At 45.6% G+C, this 16,940-nt stretch overlaps 1 protein-coding gene across 3 annotated transcripts in view; it reads right to left on the reverse strand.

Annotated features, from left to right (window-relative positions):
* The window catches only part of MTHFD1L (methylenetetrahydrofolate dehydrogenase (NADP+ dependent) 1 like), a 205,301-nt gene that overhangs the window by 45,117 nt on the left and 143,244 nt on the right, over positions 1-16,940 (reverse strand). For all 3 annotated transcript variants that reach the window (XM_060114711.1, XM_060114713.1, XM_060114712.1), the window contains exons 25-26: positions 11,421-11,528; positions 8,921-9,073 (exon numbers count right to left, since the gene is read on the reverse strand). In XM_060114711.1, the coding sequence (XP_059970694.1) occupies positions 8,921-9,073; positions 11,421-11,528 (261 nt within the window). The remainder of the gene's footprint in view (positions 1-8,920; positions 9,074-11,420; positions 11,529-16,940) is intronic.

The raw sequence follows: 16,940 nt of genomic DNA on the forward strand, positions 1-16,940 counted from the left end.
AAAGGACACAGCGATACAAAGGAAGTGAGGCCAGATGGGGAGGGGAGGCTTGCGGGCAATGTGTGCAGCGAGTCTGGATTATTTCAAACTAATCACAGAGATTTCAGGTGTCGGGTTAACTGGGGCCAGGGAACATGGGAGTTAGGAAGGTCACTTGAAGAGACTTTTAAAAAATAAGCTAAGAGTTTCTTTATTTGTCGGGGGGTGGGTGGTGTGTGGGGGGAAAGTAAGGCAAGAGGAGAGTGAGGGAAAGGAGACAGGAGTGGATGATTTTACAGGAAATATGCCCAATGCTGAGCTTCCGACAGACCTTCTGTGTGACCTCACAGGACGGGAAGCTCTTTACAACACGACTGCTTAGCCATCTCATTTAAAGGCAGCTTGGGGGGTCTTCCCTGGTGGCGCAGTGGTGAAGAATCCACCTACCAATGCCGGGGACACGGGTTCGAGCCCTGGTCTGGGAAGATCCCACATGCCACGGAGCAACTAAGCCCGTGCGCCACAACTACTGAGCCTGTGCTCTAGAGCTCGCGAGCCACAACTACTGAGCCCATGCGCCACAACTACTGAAGCCTGCATGCCGAGAGCCCGTGCTCCGCAACAAGAGAAGCCACCCAATGAGAAGCCTGCACACCGCAACCAAGAGTAGCCCCCTCTCTGCAACTGGAGAAAGCCCTCGCACAGCAACGAAGACCCAACGCAGCCAAAAATAAAATAAATAAATAAATACATTTGTTTTAAAAAATAAAGGCAGCTTGAGGAGTGAGTGTGTGTACCTGGCCATGAATCTCTGGAAAATGTGAGGAGTAGTGCACGGGGTTGAAACCTACAAGGTCTGAATGAATTCATGCCTAGCCAAGTGGACCAAGTTTATAACTATGCGTCCCTGAGTAGGGTCGGTGTGCCAGGAGGAACACGTCTCCCCACTGAGCTGCAGAATAACTTCATCACTGACCTGAATCAGATGCAGCGGAAACAAAACATTCAGTACATACTTTTACAGGAGAGGGAGGAGAACGGAAAACAAAGTGAGCTTAACTGAAATGTGAGAAAGAAAACGGCAGTGACTTGGCTGGGTGGGGCCCCAGCTGCTCTTTCACTGGCCCCCGTTCCCCGCAGACCAGTAACTCTCCACCCAGCATTCGCTGTGGATGACATCACTGATTTCCCAAACACGCTCCAGCAGTTTCCTGCTTTCCAGAGTCAAGCCAAGCGAGGTTGTCAGTGGGGCACCTGGGTAGAGATGTGGCCAGGTCAGGTCACAGAGTGGAAATGAAGGCCACACCAGGGCCCGTTTGCTCGTTCAATGAGCTGCTTGTTTCACTGCTGATTTTTCAGTCCCCTTTCCTTGGACAGATTTCCGTGCTCTGATGGGGCCAGCCCAGACCAATCATGGCATGTACATATATTCAGTGTCCAGGATCACACGGTCTGTTCCAGAAAGAGCACAGGGACCAAAGTGAAGGGTGTAGGAAGGGACAGGGGAACTGCCCAGTGAGAATCACTGCTCCAGACGGACCGGGAGCTCTGACGCACTGCATCTCACAGCCCCCAGCCTAGATGCTTCTCTCTCCCCATTGGTCTGTGAGGCCAAAGCACTAGGATTCTCTCCACAGTTTCAAGTAGCCACTGTGTCCCCCAGAAAGGCTCTAACTGGCACCAAACACCATGTAAACCCTGTAGGAAGTCCTAATCCCTTCAGGATAAACTGCACGATGGCTTAAGCTCAAGATTCCAGCTCATATTCTTGTCCTTAATAACCATTAGGCAGAATGGCCATCATCAAAAAAATCTAGAAACAATAAATGCTGGAGAGGGTGTGGAGAAAAGGGAACACTCTTGCACTGCTGGTGGGAATGTGAATTGGTACAGCCACTATGGAGAACGGTATGGAGGTTCCTTAAAAAACTACAAATAGAACTACCATATGACCCAGCAATCCCACTACTGGGCATATACCCTGAGAAAACCATAATTCAAAGAGTCATGTACCAAAATGTTCATTGCAGCTCTATTTACAATAGCTCGGAGATGGAAACAACCTAAGTGTCCATCATCTGATGAATGGATAAAGAAGATGTGGCACACATATACAGTGGAATATTACTCAGCCATAAAAAGAAATGAAATTGAGCTATTTGTAATGAGGTGGATAGACCTAGAGTCTGTCATACAGAGTGAAGTAAGTCAGAAAGAGAAAAACAAATACCGTATGCTAACACATATATATGGAATCTAAGAGGAAAAAAAAGGTCATGAAGAACCTAGGGGTAAGACGGGAATAAAGACACAGACCTACTAGAGAATGGACTTGAGGATATGGTAAGGGGGAAGGGTAAGCTGTGACAAAGCGAGAGAGAGGCACGGACATATATACACTACCAAACGTAAGGTAGATAGCTAGTGGGAAGCAGCCGCATAGCACAGGGAGATCAGCTCGGTGCTTTGTGACCACCTAGAGGGGTGGGATAGGGAGGGTGGGAGGGAGGGAGACGCAAAAGGGAAGAGATATGGGAACATATGTATATGTATAACTGATTCACTTTGTTATAAAGCAGAAACTAACACACCATTGTAAAGCAATTATACTCCAATAAAGATGTAAAAAAAAAAACATAACCATTAGGTCCTAATTTTGTGTCCTAAGTTTGTCAGTAGAGAAGACTTCATATTCAAGAGGACTTCTAAGTTCTTCTAAGGAGCCAATCTTATTGCCTCAATGTGATATCAAAGGAAAATAGTCCGATACACCAAAAACGACCTTCAAGTGGACTTCTGCTAGGAATTCACACTTGGTTGGATACCTCTCCAAGCCAACTGTTCTGACAACATGTCACTGTGTGAGGAAGCCCCACAAGAAAACAAATTAACATGGAAGAAACGATCTTGCATTTCCTTAGCAGAATTTGGGGCCAGCAAACATCTGACAAGACTCGACAGACCATACTCGGGAGTACACTTCTTAGAGGAACATTCCAGCTCTTTTGTCCATTCTTTGGTGTCCCAGTTTTCAGGTGTTAAAACACTACAAGACAGCCAGGAATGGCAAGATGATTCTACCAGCCTAATTCCGCCTGCCATACGTGTACTCTGACTCCCTTGCAACTAACTGGCCCTGGCTAAACATTTCCCCAAGTACTTTCAGTTTACCATTTCTCTATTTATTGTATTTTCATGTTATGAAAGTGACGTATACTTGATGCAGTAATTTGAAATAAGCAGAAAAGAAAAGAAGCTGTTCGTAATATCATAGCCCCCTGTCAACATTTTGGTGTCTTTTTAGTCTTTTCTATATGGAATGTAATTTACTTCCCAATAATATAATTTCATAAACTTTGCTTATATATTAATGTTTTTATGTCATGAAATTTATGTCAAATGATTAAACAGCCCTGATAAGTTATAAAACCCTAAAGACAATATCAAAGCAATGGGACCACCAGAGAAAGACCACCTACTAAATTGGGGAAGGGGTGGGGAATGAGATTGTTTTGGAGAAGTTTTATAAGTTATGAGATTTATTGAGCATTCTAAACCATAAGCTTTGAAAGAATTTTTGGAAACTTAACAGGGTAATCTGTAGAATATAGGGTTGGAAAATCTTAAAAACAGTCTGCTCTTTTCTCCCCACATCAAAGATCTGGATTTGCTAAACTATTTCTTACAAGGAGATGTACTAAGTGGTGGTGTGTTGGTCAAGGATTTTATACTCTTTTGTAGCTTTCAATAATATGATGAAAGGATTTACAAGAATCACGTCATTAAAGAGAGGCAAGGATACACACGGAGCTTAGTAGGAGTGAAGATATTTTAGGAAGGGAAAATGAGATAGAAAACACTGCCAGCGCACGTAAGGATGGGGCAAAGGTCTTAGATGGCCCTAGCTGAGGAACCCATGTACGACTGGGTGCTTCTATAAAAGCAGCACCAGGAAGTGAAATGTACTGGTAAAGTGTCTACACCGACTGGAGGTCACAAATTGGTGATCAACTCCAATGAAAGCAGTAACTAAATAAAACAGGATGAAATCATTCAGTGGTAGAAAACTTTGGCCTATAAGTAAGGATGGGAGGTGAAAGTAAATATTTAGAAAACTAAATCTGGAGGGGAAAAAACCGAACTCTCCAGCACTTCACCGTGCGATCTCCCAAAGTCAGCGAAGCTGGAGATGTTTATTGCTTGAGGAGGGACACACTTGTGTTGAGATCCTCCACTTTTAGACCTACTAGGTAGCCAGGAGGACGGGCCTCCCCTGAGGACACACCAGAAGGGATTTCTCCTTCGCTATAAAGCCCACGGTGTTCTGCAGGTGTATGATTTTATTTGCCAGCATCTGCCATAAGGCCCCTCAGGAGAGGACTGGAGCTTGTTCACCTCCATGTGGTTTACAGCACCTCCCACCCGACAGGTATAAATGAATGCATGAATGAATGAACAAGCAATGCAGAATAACTGAGGGGCTTTCTGATTTTGAGGACTCAGTTTGGGCTTTTTTCTGGAGGGGAGAGACGGATGTGTGCTTCAGAGGCACTCAAATCAGCCCGTGTTGAGTCAGGGTGATTCATCAGGCTAGAATTTTCCCACCTGCAGGAGCCAGTCCCCCCCAGTGTCCCCATCCCCCTTTGCCTCGGTCATCTCAGCAGGAAATTACTACAACTGTGTCTCCCACACGGATGATGAATCTTAGAAGCATTCTCACAGACTGTGGCAGGGCCCTGGACGGGGTCAAGTAAAAGTAAATACCAGCCCTTATTCGGCGACCCTGGCCTCCTGCGGTGCGTTTGCCCCGGACACCAGCGGCTTCCTGCTCTGTCACAGAACGCAGACCGCAGGTCACCGCCTCCACGTGATGCTTCCTGACCTCCAGGAACTTCTTCCTTCCTCGCTCCTCACGTGGTTGTTTTGGAGGATTTTACCGCGGGGCCCTGCCGCTTACGGCTCCACCCGGGGGTGGAGGCACAGGACCTCCTCAGGGAACCCAGGCAGCCGGAGGCCACCCCTCGAGGACTGCTCACACCTTCGTTTTCTAACTGCTAGCCCGGGTCCAGGAGGAGCAGAGCGGGGGAGGGATGGACCAGTGGTCAGGCACACACACAGCCGTGGCTGACGGAACCCTGGCTTTCCAGAACTGGTCTTACAAGGCTGTGGATGTGAGGGCATTAGGTGAGGTGGGAGGAGACTCACAGCATCTATCTGCTTAGGGACCCCACAGATTTAAAATTATGATTGGTATTTGATGACTCTTAAAAGCTCAGACACTCAGAAGGTATCATTTATTGACTCACAATTTTTTACACCAAACCATTGTCTTTGTTAATTCCCTTCCATCTACCTTTACTAGCTGCCTAAAGTGGAGAAAGCTGCTTTACTGGGGGCTCCCCACGGCATGGAGCACAGGGCCATGTGCGTGTTCCCTGAATGAATGAATGAATTTGTTGGGAGAACTACTGTGGGATTTCAAATCTGTGCAGGACAAGACAGGGCAGATTAGGAACTTGGCGAATTCCCTCCTCAGTTGTGTCCACTGTTCCATGCTCTTTGGGACCCTCGTGGCCACTTGTCTCTGGTCCCTCTGGGCGGGTACTACCCGGCTGTGCTCTGCTAAGCAAAGGCCTTCATGGACTGAAGACCAGATCTTTGGCCCTGAGGGGCTGCCATCAGGGAGGCCATTCTAAGGAATATAAAGCAAGCTCCCCTCGTGTTTTTGTTAACTGAGGTAGGATTAAATTATACTAAATAAATTTTACCCTTTAAAAACGTGTAGGTTGGGCTTCCCTGGTAGCGCAGTGGTTGGGAGTCCGCCTGCCGATGCAGGGGACACGGGTTCGTGCCCCGGTCCGGGAAGATCCCACATGCCGCGGAGCGGCTGGGCCCGTGAGCCATGGCCGTTGAGCCTGCGCGTCCGGAGCCTGTGCTCCGCAACGGGAGAGGCCACAACAGTGAGAGGTCCGCATACCGCAAAAAACCAAAAAACCAAAAAACCAAAAAAAACCCGTGTAGGTCTATGAGTTTTGACACATGTATAGGGTCATGGATCCACCACCACAATTAAAATATACAGCAGCAGTCCCCAACCCCCAGGCCATGGAACGGTATCAGTCCGCGGCCTGTTAGGAACCGGGCCGCACAGCAGGAGGTGAACGGCAAGGGAGCGAGCGAAGCTTCGTCTGCTGCTCCCCATCGCTCGCACTACCGCCTGAAACGCCCCCCCTGCCCCATCCGTGGAGAAATTGTCTTCCATAAAACTGGTCCCTGGTGCCAGAAAGGTTGGGGACCGCTGATACAGAGTATTTCCATCACCCACAAAAGGTCGCTGGTGCCCCTCTGCAACCTGTCCCCTCCCCCCCTCTGCCCCCTGGACCACCGATCTGATTTTTTTTTACCTTCAGTTGCACCTTTTCTAAAATTACCATTCAGAACCTGTTTTATTTGAACCCTTCTCTCTCCTCCAGCGCCGTCGCTACACCTCCCTCAGTGGGAAACTCCGCCGCCAGCTCCTGTGGTTACTGTCTGGTCTCCCCGTGCCGCCTACGATGGTTCTGCACAGACCCTCGAGGGCTCCTGTTACCCCGCTGGCTCCGGAAACATGGCATTTTCCTAGTACCATCCTTTACCGCTTATTTCTCTCATGCATATCCTTGCTTCTCCCCTGTGTCCACCCTCATGTATATTCTTAAAGCTCTCGGGGCCTTCTTCCTGCCTGTTCCTTTCTTCTGAGTGTTGTGTCTGTATTTCTCATGGATTCACAGACCATTTTATAGATCCTATGAGCCCTTTCAGCTCTCTACGTCCTGGCCAGACGCATTTCTGGCCCTGCCCATCTGCCTTCTTGACTGTGTTCCTTCCACGACGGACAGCATCACCGTCTACACTCAGGCTAGACGTGCCCCTTCCCCCGAGCCCCACGTGCAGGTGGCTACCTTCAAAATATACCTCGAATTCATCTCTACTCCCCATATTTACTTCTACGGCTGCCATGCCAACCTGGATTACCTCTGGCCTCAGCCGACGTCTCCCTGGGTCTGGTTCCCTTTCCTCTAAACATTCTCCACATTGCTACCAGAGCTATTTTTCTAAAATATAAATCAGACATTTTTCTTTTCCAGTGGTGAGGACCCTGTGCTTTCACTTCTGAGGGCGCAGGTTCGATCCCTGGTGGGGGAACTAGGATCCCGTGAGCCACGTGGCGCGGCCAAAAAAAAAAAAAAAAAAAAAAGAGAAAGAATAAAAACCAGGCACGAAACCCACCTTACAGTAACTCCCCAGTGTGCACGGGATAAAATCCAAGGTCTTTAAGATGGCAGCTGAGATCCTTAACAGTTTGGCCTGGTGTTGCTACCCTAATTCCATTTCTCAGCCTCTCAACCCCTGTCCAACTCCAGCCACACTGGACCACGCTGGGAAGGGTACCATGTATTTCTGTGCCTTTGAGTCAAAATTCACTGTTTCCCCAGTTCAGAGGTTGATTCTCTTTTTCTTCCACATACCCCCTGCCCCCAACCTGGTAAGAAATAGCTACCGCCTCCCCTGTGCCCTGAGAGCATTTATAAATTTATTTATTTATTTATTTGGCTGTGTTGGGTCTTCGTTTCTGTGCGAGGACTTTCTCTAGTTGCGGTGAGCAGGGGCCACTCTTCATCGCGGTGCGCTGGCCTCTCACTGTCGTGGCCTCTCTTGTTGCGGAGCACAGGCTCTAGACGCGCAGGCTCAGTAGCTGTGGCTCACTGGCCCAGTTGCTCCACGGCATGTGGGATCCTCCCAGACCAGGGCTCGAACCCGTGTCCCCTGCATTGGCAGGCAGATTCTCAACCACTGCGCCACCAGGGAAGCCCCCCGGAGAGCATTTAAAATGCCAACACCAACACCACACTTACTGGACGCCTCTGTGCTCTTCAGCCCAGCGCTCCTCTTAGTATATCCTCACAGCTACCCGTTAGTATCTTCGTGCATCACAGGCATTAAGAAGTCAAAAAACGCTGATTGAAAACACTTTGCCCAATATCAGACGAAACGTGTAAACATGAAGGCAAGCAACTCTGTACTCATTATGCACTTTTTACCCATCCACTGCTTAAACAACAGAGCCACATGGCTTATTTAAAAAATTGCTATGTTTCCTGTTTGGACTTGGATCAGCTTGTAACGACAATGACAGCAACAGAGATGATCAAGATTTTTTGTGCTGAATCTAATCCAGGGCGTCCCATGATGAGAGGACAAACCAAGGAAAACCACCGTATCTCTGTGTGGCTATCATGAAGCATTTTATGTATTAAGCCTATCACCGTGGATTTTAAGTGCTTTGATAAGCTTTCACTTCCGTGCTATCTCCCCTCCGTCCAAAGAGAAGCTTTGAAATAATGATAACCATCCCACAGCAACAATGTCCCGTCACAACAAGGTCAAAAGCGAGAACTCATGTGATTTGCTCATTTTCTTAGGCAGAGCTCCCCCCTTAATGTGCTGACAAAGAGGTGAAGGCTGAAAGACTGATCTCCCCAGCCCTGGGGTGGGGGGCTGGTCCTGTCTCTTGGACATGGTGGTGGCCTCCATCTATCCCACCACAGTGAAGTCTTATCATTCTGAGTGCAGTGATGTGAAGATCCAGAAGCCCTACACTAAGCCACCCCACATTTCAACAGCAGACTGGCTCCTCCCAAATTATTCTCTTCCATGTTCTATGAGGGGGGAACCGGCCTTATGACTCAAGGGATCCTGACCATGTGATCTAAAGAAAAGAAAAATCCACACCCTGATGGCAGGTGCATTTTTCATGGTGGAAGAGAGTACTTAGGAAAAGAGCAAATACTATTAATGACTTCCCAATACCCGCTCTGGAAGGCGTTCCCAGAGCATAAGGATTTCAGGCATGGTGACAACACAGACTGGGGAAGGTTTCTGGAGAATGTGACACACTCACCGTTCCAACCAATGGGTAAATGAACCCAGCGCCTATGCTGGCCCGTACGTCACTGATGGGTAGAATGAAATCCTTGGGTACACCTTTCTTGTCAGGTTGGTGAGACAGGGAGAGGTGGGTCTTAGCCATGCAGATGGGCAAATTTCCAAAACCCTGTAAAGAAAGGAAAGGAAAGGTGTTCCTTGAGCATAAACATTCATCTCCTGTACGTGTGTGACCCGCACTCCACAGAATCCCCACGACTCAGATCCACACACACAACAGTGCTTGTTACTGCCTGTTCACTGAACAAGAAGATGGGACAAAAACTCATCTGCACGAGATCATCACCTGGCAAGTTGAGGGTGTCTATTACTTATTTTGGGTAACTCCTGTTACAGAAAGGCAGCATTATGTGTGTCTTTGAAGAAAAGGTGGTTATTTGCAGGCAAAGAGCCGGCAACAGCAGCAGCTGTAGAAACCACTTTCTAAGGATATTAATATCCGGCAGTCAGAAAGGTAATCTGGAGAAAGGCTCTGTAACAAGGCTTTGAGTCCCGTAGTTCACTCATTCTTAGAGGCTGTCAGGAAGCAAAGAGCCTCTTTGTGTTCTTTGATGAATCATGGCTATTTGATCTGCGATTACATTATAGGAACTAAGATGAGGTCACTATTTAAGCCTCTTATTTTTAAGGACCAAAGGCGATGCCTGACCCAGAGTTCCAAAGGTGAAAGGGGAGGAAGTCACATGTGGGGTCTCACAAAAAGGACAGTGTCCTCGCTGCCTGGTCCCGATTAAGGGTACACAGTGCCTCCTTAGAGACGTTGCTAAGTAACTGCAACCACATACTTGACGCGTAACTTTTAAGGAACATTCCCTCGGTGGACAGACAGAGATAAAAGGAATGCAATCTTCAGAGGTAACCCACACAGAATTTCTTATAATTCGACCTAGAACTATTTGGAAGATTTCGGAGTACTATCAACTGGGGTTGGGGGTGGGGTGTTCCCTTTACTCTTAGATACGGATCAGAAATCTGCTGGGTGGCGATCACAACTGCCCTACAGAAATGGTGCCCAGAATTTTGGGTTTCAGAGATCAATCAAATATTGAAATAATTTTTATGAACTGATATGGGTTTGCCAATTTAAAAGTTTGCCAGTAAGAATATATTTTTTAAGAACCCAATATGCTATATACCATCACCATATTACTTCATAAAAGAAAGACGATTTTAAGCCTGAGAAAACATCAGGAAGGACCTAATATTAGAATCAATGATAGTCCTTAAATAGCATTACTAAAAACTTATTTAAAAAAAACACCTCTTGAAAATGACCTTATTTTACTCATTTCATTGCACATGAGTGAAAGTTTCACGGCAGAACAATGTCAGTGAGTACAGCAATGTTTGAGGATCATTTATTAAAAAGCACAAGCCAAGAGCATTCTAAGCTCTTGGAAAATCCTAAGAAGAAATGAATTGCTGACTATCTTACCAAACCTGGGAGAATACTCTGGCTAGTGCTGTTAGCATAGGACAAAATATTAAATATGCTTTAAAAATAGAATTTAGGAGTTGGGGGATTAAAAAAATAGATCAGTGATACTCATCATGAAGCTCTTTTGCCAGCAAGCTCTTTTTTTTTTTTTTTTTTTTTGCGGTAAGCGGCCTCTCCCTGTTGTGGCCTCTCCTGTTGCGGAGCACAGGCTCCAGACGCGCAGGCTCAGTGGCCATGGCTCACGGGCCCAGCCGCTCTGCGGCATGTGGGATCTTCCTGGACTGGGGCACAAACCTGTGTCCCCTGCATCGGCAGGCGGACTCTCAACCACTGTGCCACCAGGGAAGCCCTGCCAGCAAGTTCTTGAAGAGCTCTGACTTCTATCTGATCACAGCAAACGGGAGGGGGGGTTTGAGGCACAAGGCCCCTTTGGTTAAGGTGGCCGAACACGCTGCAGTGGAGCCTATTTGACATAACCAGTACAAGACTAGATTCTCGCTGCTGAATCTTGGCCATGTGCACGGCAGAAGGTGATGGAGCCTTCGGCCATTGTGGACAATCTCAGCCCCAAGCCAATGAAACACTTGTATAAGAAAGAATACCAAGCACCCCCAACTTTATGTGCTGCAGTCCTCTTTGACTAACCTGGCACCATGCTACCATTTTTAAGACAGTAGCAGGAAGCACCACAGATTATTTAACTCTCGACTCCACTGCTGCACATCCAAGAACAGTTTCAGTGTTTCTGGCTGACTAGCAGGGGCTAAAGATCACACACACAGATAAACATGGACACCACCTGTTATTAGACAAATTTATAACCATAAAAGTCAATGATGTGTGTACTCTCACCATAACTACACTTAACGTCCTACCCAAGGACATTAATTCAATTTTTGTAGACCACAGAGTAGATTAAGTCAAGTTCAGCTGGTGGAACATACACCAGCTCTCCAGTCAAGGTGAATAATTTCAAAAGCCTAAACTGGATTTTCCCCCCTAAATGCACAACTTTTACCTGTTCCGTGTAACGATCTATTTTGGATTGTGCCTCCGGAGAGAGTTCAATATCTTTGGCTCCATAGACAGCCTGGGCGATGGTTCTTATCTTTTCCACAATTGGAAGCTGGGAAAACACAAATGACAACAAAATCGTTAACTTCAATCTGGTTAAAGAATTAAGGGAGAGCTTAGTGAGATTTTCTGTAATTGCTTAAAATTCACGACCAGATTCCCTCCTCATCAGCTGTAGTATTTGAAGCAAACACTTTTCTCTTCTATCATCCTTAACGTCCTGAAATTTCCATATCGGAGATCAACTAGCAAGTAAGAAGCCTTAGATGCTCAGCCAGTTCAGAGGCTGCTTATCTAGTTAAATCATTCTTTTTTTTTAAATTTTTATTTATTTATTTATGGCTGTGTTTGGTCTTCGTTTCTGTGCGAGGGCTTTCTCTCGTTGTGGCAAGCGGGGGCCACTCTTCATCGCGGTGCGCGGGCCTCTCGCTATCGCGGCCTCTCTTGATGCGGAGCACAGGCTCCGCACTCGCAGGCTCAGTAATTGTGGCTCACGGGCTTAGTTGCTCCGCAGCATGTGGGATCTTCCCAGACCAGGGCTCGAACCCGTGTCCCCTGCATTTGCAGGCAGACTCTCAACCACTGCGCCACCAGGGAAGCCCCTAGTTAAATCATTCTTATCCACTGCATCCTTTTAAAAAATGTAGTTTATACTATGCTTTTTATTGACCTTTTAAGTCAGAACATAAGTCTCCTAACTAAATAGTGCTGGTGTTTAAGTGGGTCTCAACTTGGGTTATATGACAGAAATGTAGCAGTTCTAAAGAACAAATCGGTTTTTTTTTTTTTTTTTTGGTGAGCAGGAATGGGTTGAGATTTTAATATAAATGCTAATGTGATCAAACACTTTATTGGAAAACCAGAGGTTGAACCTAGTGTCACTTTAGCAAATTATGACACAACAAGGAGAATGGGAAAAATCTGAGAAGACTTGATATGGGCAAATAAGTGTGTGGGGAGGAGATGGAAAAATCTTCCACAATGTTGGACGCAACACTTGGATATAGGTTGCTAGTAAAATACTAAAAGTGGCCTTCAGAAACAAGGATGGGTCATTAGGAAAGCAATGTGCCATGGATAAAGTGACTCTTAATTCAAGCAAAGCATTTGACAAAATTGTTCCTAATTTCGCTGTGGGTAGAAAACACATAGGTATAATGAAGACGGTTGGTGGATGTACTGTTCAGTGAAGGGCTGCTGGACCAAGTGCTGATGGAATGGACGTCAGCCAAGGGGCGGAAGCCTCTCATGGCCCACCTCAAGGACTTTGCTGGGCAGTGGCAAGTGGTACGTTTGCATGAATTACTGCTGATATATACAGGAGGAGAGTTACCTAACAGGAGAAAATAAAAGCTAGCTCTGCTCTGCCAATCTGATAGTACCCCAAACTACTTTAAAATGTATTTTTTATTACTACAGTTTTTATTACTGTAGAGTTGCTCTGTGGTCTGGAACTGAAATATTGGATGTTTCAACAAATAAAAAAGAAATGAAGGTGCAAGTCATTATGATCTTTCGCTGAAGGACATAAAAGAGGATCTGAATCAACAGAGAGAAATACTTTGTTCATGGATGAGGAGACGCAACACTGAATAGAGGTCAGTCTCTCAAACTTAATCTATTAGTTCAATCCAATTCCAATAAAAATCCCAAGAGCACTTAGGTTACTTGGAAAATCAATTTTAAAATTCATAATGAAGAGTAACGGCATAAATAGGTAAGATAACTTCAAAAATAAATAAAACCAAAAGAACAAAGATAAGGGACCTGCCATACCAGGTATCAATCATACTACAAAACTATGCTGATTAATTCCATGTGGTATCGGCACAGGATGAGATGATTAATCAAGGGAAGATAACAAAGAACACAGAAGGACACCTCAGCAGGTGTGGGACAGTATATAGTAGACATGGCACAAAACAGGGAAAGGACTGACTATTCAACTGACTTTTGGCTGGAGAAATAAAATTAAATTCCTGCCTCACACCAGGCCCCTAAATAAGTCCAATATGGAACAAAGGCAAAATCTTCAAAATCAAAACTCTACATATTGGGGAAAAAAATTGGGGAACTCTCTTTATTATCCTGAGGTACGGAAGGATTTCTTAAACAAGGTAACAACAGACTCCGCCTTAAAGGAAATGATTTATAGACCTGACATCAAAATTTAAAGTTTCTTGTATTAAAAAAAAAAAGACATCAGAAATAAGGATAAAGCATAAGGAACAGTTTGGGAGAAGATGCTTGCAAATATTTAAAAGATTAGTTACTAGAATGCATAAAACTCCCACAAATTCAGAAAAAGACAAACAAATATTTAATACTAGGCAAAAGAGTGACTAATAACAATATGAAAAAATGCCCAATCTCATTAGTGATCAAGGAAAGGCAAGTTAAAATGATGAAAAAACAATTTACAACCGTGAGATCAGCAAAACTGAAAATATGAGAATTTCAAGCGTGGGTGAGGATGTGGGGAAGGTGACCCTTCAAAGTGCTCTTGGTTGAGATGTTAAAAGGTCTCGCCTACCATGAAAGCTTCCTAACTGGTTTCTTCACTTCTAACACCCACCCCCACTCTACTGCAAGTCTAACCTTCTTAAAATGTACCTAAGTAAGAAAAACTCAAGATCACCTCTGCTAAAACTCCCTGAGCGCTCTAAGATCTATCTCAATGGCCAGCATCTCCAGGAAGCCTGTACTGACCGTCCTCAATCACACGTGGGCGTTCTCTTCTTTGCCATCCGATAGCCCTGTAATGCTCTGACCTGGGTGTTAACATGGCACCAGAGGTTCAGCAGGGCCTGGCAATGAGTGGCTGCTAGCAAAGCCCACGCCCTGTTGGGATGCACTGATGGACCTCGGATGGTAACAGTGCCAGGATCAAACTCTGATGCTGAAATCTACCAGGTGGTAAGGGGCCTTTTGTAAACCATGTCATAAGAGAAATCAGAGAAGAATCTCCACTTCAGGACTTCCCTGGTGGCGCAGTGGTTAAGAATCCGCCTGCCAATGCAGGGGACACCAGTTCAATCCCTGGTCCGGGAAGATCCCACATGCTGCGGAGCAAGTAAGCCTGTGTACCACAGCTACTGAGCCTGCGAACCACAAGTACTGAGCCTGTGCTCTAGAGCCCGCGAGCCGAAACTACTGAGCCCGGGTGCCACAACTACTGAAGCCCGCGCGCCTAGAGCCCACGCTCCGCAACAAGAGAAGCCTGCGCACCACAAGAGTAGCTCCTGCTCGCCGCAACTGGAGAAAGCCCACGCACAGCAACGAAGACCCAACACAACCAAAAATAAATAAAGTTGATTCTTTAAAAAAAAAAAAAGAAGAAGAATCTCCACCTCTAGAAGGGACAACTCTAGAAAGAAATGATCGTTATTTTCCAGGAAGGCAGAAGGTGAAGCAAGGACAGAAATTAGAAGGAAATGTTTAAGGAAAAGCTATAATAACCAGAGCTGTTTTACTCTGGCAGAGTTCAGGGTAAGCCGAGTATGGCTCCAGGGTTGCTGCAGGAGAATTACCGCATGAGTGCAAAGTTGAGTCTGGGCTAGAGAAAACCTCGAGTGTGACTTCTAATGTGAAAGATTCCATGTTCATTAGCTGAAGAATTGAGAATAGCCTATAAGCTCTTTGAGGTCAAGGACCACCTCTTGTTCACGTGGAGGTGGGATACAGTACAGCCCCTGGACTACAGAGTAGGCTCTCAATATACAGTTGAATAAATGAATACATATTTTCTGACCTTCCTGTTGACAGAGCAAGGATCCATGTGATGCGACGGTTAACGCTTTTTCAGGGGGAGGCAGCTCACAGAATACGGTGTCACCCAAGCAGTGTGATAGGTCTCATGCAACCTGGCTCACCTGCGCTCCTCCAGCCCTCTAGAGCAGCTCAGGTGGGGGGTTTGTGGGCTGCTGTGGGACAGGAGGGCTAAGGAAGAATGCAGCCCCTTAAATCTGGCTGAATCATGCAACCTCATTCCTAGCGGGAGAGGTGAATATGCTGCTGTACTCATTTCACTCCAAGCACTGAAGCCACGCAGTGTGTTACAAATATCACGCTGCACAAACCTTATGTAATATTATTATGATGGTGTGAGGGCAATAGGGCTAACTAAAGACTTATGTTTTCCCTGGAAGTGAAACAAAACAACAACAAAACAGATTAGTACTACTCATGACACATTTAATGAACAGAATGCACTATTTACTGAACTCTAGATGGATCTGGAAAGGAAAAGTGAGCGTGACTTTTCTATAAGGTAATAATTGAAAAAAACTCACACGTGAACAAGGTGATAGTAAATGGATGACAATGAAGGAATTAGTGTGAGTGGGTATTTGACTTATTTTTAGTTTTTAAACAACAAATTTTTTTTCAAGGAATACGTATATTTAATCTTAAATTGTGGTAAAATACACATAACAGAAGATTTACCATCTTAATCATTTTGAAGCATACAGTTCTGTACTGTTACGCACATTCCTGTTGTTGTGGTGCCAACCCTCAGAACCCTTTTCATTTTGCAGAACTAAAACTGTACCCGTGAAACACTAACTCCCCATTCTGTCCTCCCCTCAGCCCCTTGCTACCACCTTTCTACTTTCTGTCTCTATGAATCGGCCTACTCAGGGTACCTGATATAAGTGGAATCATACAGTATGTATCTTTTTGCATCTGGCTTATTTTATTTAGCATGAACCTCAAGGTTCAACCATGATGTAGCATGTTACAAATTTCTTTCCTTTTAAAGGCTGAATAATATTTCACTGTATGGACATACCACATTAAAAAAAAATCCATTCATCCACTGATGGACGTGGGTTGTCTCCACCTTTTTGCTACTGTGAATAATGCTGCTATGCTAAAAGTGTGTGTGTGGGGGGAACGGACAAATATTTCTCTTCCAGACTTCAATTCTTTGGGGTATAAGGAAATATACATTTTTATCAACAACTAAACTGCCTTCCTGTCTAATGTTTTCTTTTTTAAAATACATTTATTTATTTTATTTATATTTATTTTTGGCTGCCTTGGGTCTTTGTTGCTGCACGCGGGCTTTCTCTCATTGAGGCGAGTGGGGGCTACTCTTCGTTGCGGCACGCGGGCTTCTCATTGCGATGGCTTCTCTTGTTGCAGAGCAGGGCTCTAGGTGCGCGGCCTTCAGTAGTTGTGGCTCGTGGGCTCAGCAGTTGTGGCTCATGGGCTCTAGAGTGCAGGCTCAGTAGTTGTGGTGCACGGGCTTAGTTGCTCTGAGGCATGTGGGATCTTCCCGGACCAGGGCTCGAACCCGTGTCCCCTGCATTGGCAGGCAGGTTCTTAACCACTGCGCCACCAGGGAAGCCCCCTGTCTAATGTTTATTTGAAAGTGTTGTGGAAATTTCAAGCAAGTGCCAGGCTGACTTTGTGAACTGTGTAGTTGTGGTCTTATTTCCTATGGGAAAACTGCAACCAC

Source organism: Mesoplodon densirostris, chromosome 12 (genome assembly GCF_025265405.1).
Source record: "Mesoplodon densirostris isolate mMesDen1 chromosome 12, mMesDen1 primary haplotype, whole genome shotgun sequence".
Classification (NCBI taxonomy): Eukaryota; Metazoa; Chordata; class Mammalia; order Artiodactyla; family Ziphiidae; genus Mesoplodon; species Mesoplodon densirostris.